This window comes from Parasteatoda tepidariorum, chromosome 7 (assembly GCF_043381705.1).
Source record: "Parasteatoda tepidariorum isolate YZ-2023 chromosome 7, CAS_Ptep_4.0, whole genome shotgun sequence".
Lineage (NCBI taxonomy): Eukaryota > Metazoa > Arthropoda > Arachnida > Araneae > Theridiidae > Parasteatoda > Parasteatoda tepidariorum.
In genome coordinates, this window is record NC_092210.1 from 83,743,802 (window position 1) to 83,748,968 (window position 5,167).

Below are 5,167 nucleotides of genomic sequence, written 5' to 3' on the forward strand. Positions count from 1 at the left end.
AGTTCGAGTCCTAGTGATAACACCACTCTATTTCCTATATTCCCTTCAACACGTGAAGAATTTCCAGTGTCCGGCACTCTCCTATGCCCCTTACCTTGCGAAAACCGAGCTCCTATGTCTAGTTAAATAATAATAGTTATTTTTTTAACGTTTTTAAAAAATGCTAGTACTAAATGGTTAAAAAACCGTTTAGTTTGGTATTCATGGTGCTATAACCATACTTTTGTAAATGGTTTCAAAACCATAAGGAGAAAAAATGTTCCTTACCGTAAACTTTACGGTTAATCGGATGGACAGACAGCTGCTAGTTATTTTACCATAATTTTAGAATGAAAATTTCAACAGTGAATATGTCGGAAAAAGTCCTTCCCCAGATAATGTTTAACAGGAAATTTTAAAAATAAATAAATAGATGTTGATTGCAGTTACTTTAATTAACTCATACACATATGAAATAATTTGCTTTAAACAAATTTACTCATTGCATATAATTTTATTATGCATGTAACTAATGAAAATATATAATTACTGAATTCGGAAACTCAGTGTACAAGACGCACTTAGATATATCTCGATTTATCACTTCAGTAATCCACAAGATAATTAATCAACGAATCGTATTATTAAAACATGTTTATCCTTAAGGAATCAAAATGATTACTGAGAACTTATTAATCACTGAAATTTTACGAACTACAAATTGTTTGGCTTAAGAATTCTATCTCTTTCGGAACATGGCATATTTCTCTACATTGCCTTATGAATAAAGATTCAGTTAGAAATTGTAAGACAACAGGAATTATTTTCTAAACATTTTTAGAGATATTTCTCAGCAGTTTATAACGCGCTTCAACCCTGACTTAGTTCAAATAAACATTTATTCAGACGCAAAGTCTGCACGCACTCTTCCTTCTGCATTTGCATTTGTATACAGTATTTCTAATAAATTAGGTAGCGCTGGTTACCGAAAGGCTTTTGGAATGTTGATTCTGCTCCATGTGATTAATTAAAAGTGCTTCATTTTGCTACCACCGCAGAATATGCCCCTCGATGAATGCGGTGAATCTTAAGCGCTACAAATACGGCTAAAATTATACCTGTCAGTTTAATTTAGTTTTCCTTTCGAAAAAGATACTTGGAGACACAGAGAGTGTTTCGTTGAATGGAAGATGCATTTAATTAAATTAAATAGCAGTCTTTACTCGTACCCTGAAATGATTAAGCAGCAGTTGTGCTATTTTTTTGTTTCCAAATTTACGTTGAACCAGCAGTTTTAATATTTTTTTTAATTTAGATTTTATAAAGAAACAGCTGTTTTCAGGGCAACTGTCAGCAAATACACGATATAGCGTTTATTTCGCCTAATTGAATTTATTTCTTGAGTGACTTCTGTATTATGTGCAGATTTTAAATAAATTACAACTTGTAAATATATTACAACTCTTAATTACAGATTTTAAACAACTTACTTTAGAATAAAGTACACTGGAAAAAATGTATAATCAACACTACCGGAATACGGTAAAATTTACCATGTTTCTGTCTCTATGGAAAAACTGAAAAGCTCAGTACTTTTACCGAAGTGTTTCTGTTATGACTTTGTAGAAATTAACAAAAAAATATGGTTTTATAATGTGCGATAAATTTTGGTGAATTTTGTCAAATTTAGTAAGTTTATTATGATACCTTAGAGCAGTGGTGGGGAAACTTTTTTTAAGACGGGCCATTTGTAATAACTAGACAATCGTAGCGGGCTAAAGAATAATGCTTAATCGTTAAAAAATTTATGTGTTTTATAAACATATACATATATTATTACATACACTTATTATTTTAATAGTAAAAAAGCAAAAGGTATGAAAATTATAAGCACAAAATATAAAATGAATTTAGTGTAGTTCTTGATGTGTAGTATTATCACTTTATTTTCTGGTGTCATTACTGGTTGATGGTGCAGGAGAAAAATGAAATTGAGACTGTTTCTTCAAAATTTCATCATAGTCCGGTTCCATTTGCGAAGCAGAAATTCTTAAAACTGATGAAAGGTGCTCATCTGTAATTCTGTTTCTTAAAGAAGTTTTCCTAAGCTTCATTGTTGAAAAGATTTGTTCGCATATATAAGATGAGCCGAACATTGTCATTATCTTCATTGCATGAGTAATTAGATTTGGGAAATTATCTGGACTTAAATTTTTATAAAATTCTAGTAATGGTACTGTATGAAAAGTTTGTTTCAGGAGAGTATTACAGTTCAGTTCTATTAACTCAAGTTGAAATTTTGCATCAACTTCTTCGTAATTAACATTGAATGGGGTCGCAAAAATACTAAACTCTGGTTCCATTTTTCTAAAGTCCTGAAATCTCCTTTCAAATTCTGAAGATAGTTTTCTCAAATTAATTTCGTATTTTTTAATCTTATTGTTTGATATAGTGAATTTTAAAGATTGTATTCTTGGAAAATGAGAAAAATCAGATTTAGAGATCTGATTAGCAAATAATAATAACTGTAATTTGAAACTTTTCAGGTATTGCCAAATATCGTGAAGAAACTGATTTTTCCCTTGCAATTTGAGATTAAGTATATTCATGTGTACGAGGAGGTCTGTGAAAAAAGCGAAATCAGAAAGCCACGTTTCGTTTTCTAAGACGTCAAATTGATTATAAATGTCTTTATCAAGAAGAAAATTCACAATATCGTCTTTTAAATCCCAAATTCTTTCAAATACTTTTCCAGCACTTAACCAACGAACTTTTGAATAATACAGGATATCGGAATGCTCAGCATGTACGGACTCCAAAAACTGTTGAAACTGGCGATGTAATAATCCTCTGGAACGAATCATATTTACTAGTTTTACAACAATATTAAGTATATGGTCAATATCTAAAGCCGATTTACAGAGAGCATCCTGATGTATAAGGCAATGCAAAAAAACAACATCATTTTCCGGATACTTAGAATTAAATTTCCCAACAAATCCTTGATTGATTCCAACCATATTAGGAGCACCATCTGTAGTTACATTACATAACTTATCAATAGGTAAACGAAGTTTATCGATGCAATTTTCAAATTCACAAAATATATCGGCACCAGTCGTTGTTCCTTTCATTGACTGCAGCCCTGCAAGTTCTTCTGTAATTTCAAAGTGGGCGTTGATTCCTCTTACAAATATGAGTAACTGTGCAGTATCGCTGATATCTGTACTTTCATCCATGGTAATTGAATAAAAAATAAATTTTTGAGTTTTTGTAGTCAGTTGTGAAATTAGATTTTTATCAATATTTTCAATTCTCTCGGTGATTGTTCTTCTTGAGAGAGACAGTGACTGAAAATCATTTTTCTTTTCAGGGCACATAATATCGCACACATCTATCATGCACTGCTTTATAAATTCACCATCTGAAAATGCTTTATTAGATTTAGCAATATTATAAGCCAACACATAACTGGCTTTCGTAGCGCATCTTTGAGAATGATTAGCTCTCTGAAATAATTGTTGTTGACTTGATAAATTTTTTATTAAATCTTTCGATTTAATTTTTTTCACCTCTTCACTTAACGATGAGTAGGAGTGGTTTTCATGTTTGCTCTTGAAATGGCGTTGAATGTTATATTCTTTTAAAACTGCAACAGTTGTATTGCAAAGTAAGCACACAGGTTTTTCTTTAAATAAAGTAAAGAAATATTTCCACGTCCATTCTTCTTTAAAAACTCGACATTCTGAATCCACTTTTCTTTTTTTAACATCCATTTTAGACGTTACCTACTACGGAGAACAACACACAGAAACGCAATTGACGAAAGCTTACTGCTAACTAATGCTCTTGCGCGGGTGTTTGCGCGGGTCCTCTTAAAATGAAATTATAATTTTATTAAACTTTTATAACGTTTATACAAAAATTGTAAAGCAGTTTGAAGCAAAGGAAACAAGAACTAGAGCAGACGCAAATCGCGAAGCTTTTTGGTTGTGATTGGTCAATTCATTTTCATGTGACGTCACAGTACCCTCCTCTTTGGATATTCATGGGCAAAATTCTGTATTCATGAAATTAAAATAGTTCTTCAATATTTTGATAACTGTCAATTAATGGCCTATTATATTTTGGAGAACTTCGTGAATTTATATTTCCCAGGCAAGATTGAGTTCTATTTTGGAAGATTAAAATTGCCACTCGAGTGTAGGAACGAAAATCAGTTTAGAACTGCTTTTGAGTCTTCGGCCCACGGACTATTGAGGCAGTGGGAGTTTCGGGGATTACACAAACAATTACTCGAGTCACAGCGGGTCGTTGCAGATGACTGACTAAGTCGCTAACTAACTGATCTTCGGGCGGCCTCGCTTGTATTTATACCTACCTGCAAGGATTGTTCGGGAATTGAATTTTTCGGTTCTTTCGAGAAAACAGAACAATGAATCGAAAATGCGAGAGTGTCTGGAAGTTTCGAGCGAAGATGAGCCATCTGTTTAGGTCGGATGGATTTGTTCAGAACACTATTGTGTTCTGAATATCGCCGCAGGTAGTTTTTACGCGGGTCGTCACATTACGAAGTAAGAAGGCGTTCAGACGTTCTCACGACGGCACTCTTAAACGGGCCAGATTAAACCTTTCCGCGGGCCGGACTTGGCCCGCGGGCCGTAGTTTCCCCATCACTGCCTTAGAGCTTGGCATAAAAACCATTTATTCAGTGAAATTCACTTTCCAGTTTTTTATTTTGTACTAAATGTGTACTGTAATAATAAAAAAAAAAGTGCAATAAGCTGCGTTTACATATGGATGAAAAAATATACTAAATAAATAGTTTAAATTCCATTTGTTTTGGTTTTATAAACCAGAGTTATGTTATTTTTTTTTACCTGAAATGACATAAATGACATTACAGTGAGAAAATTTTTTCTCCGTATAACAATTAATATATCTGATATAACAAATAATATATCTGATTATTATTTTTTTATTTATTCAAATAAAGTTGTCAGCTTTTGGAAAAATAATTTTATAGAAGAAGTAAACTTTAATTCGACGCATATCTTAGTTAACAGCAACTTCATAACAAATATCAATGTATGCATGGTCTAACGTAAGTGTGGTATATTGATACTAAGATTCAGGATTTGTCCAATCTATGACCTATTTTAAATAAATTACAACGAAAATATAATTT

The 5,167-nt window shown here is 32.2% G+C and overlaps 1 protein-coding gene across 1 annotated transcript; it reads right to left on the bottom strand.

Moving 5' to 3' along the window:
• Window positions 1-1,922: 1,922 nt before the first annotated feature.
• LOC122270181 (general transcription factor II-I repeat domain-containing protein 2-like) lies at window positions 1,923-3,755 on the bottom strand. Its single transcript, XM_043046625.2, has one exon. It carries the CDS (start codon window positions 3,753-3,755, stop codon window positions 1,923-1,925), a length of 1,833 nt encoding a protein of 610 aa, XP_042902559.2.
• Between the last annotated feature and the right edge of the window lie 1,412 nt (window positions 3,756-5,167).

What these genes read in the sequence shown, in the direction of transcription:
- LOC122270181 (XM_043046625.2), bottom strand. Translation starts at nt 3,755, where the DNA reads ATGGATGTTAAAAAAAGAAAAGTGGATTCAGAATGTCGAGTTTTTAAA.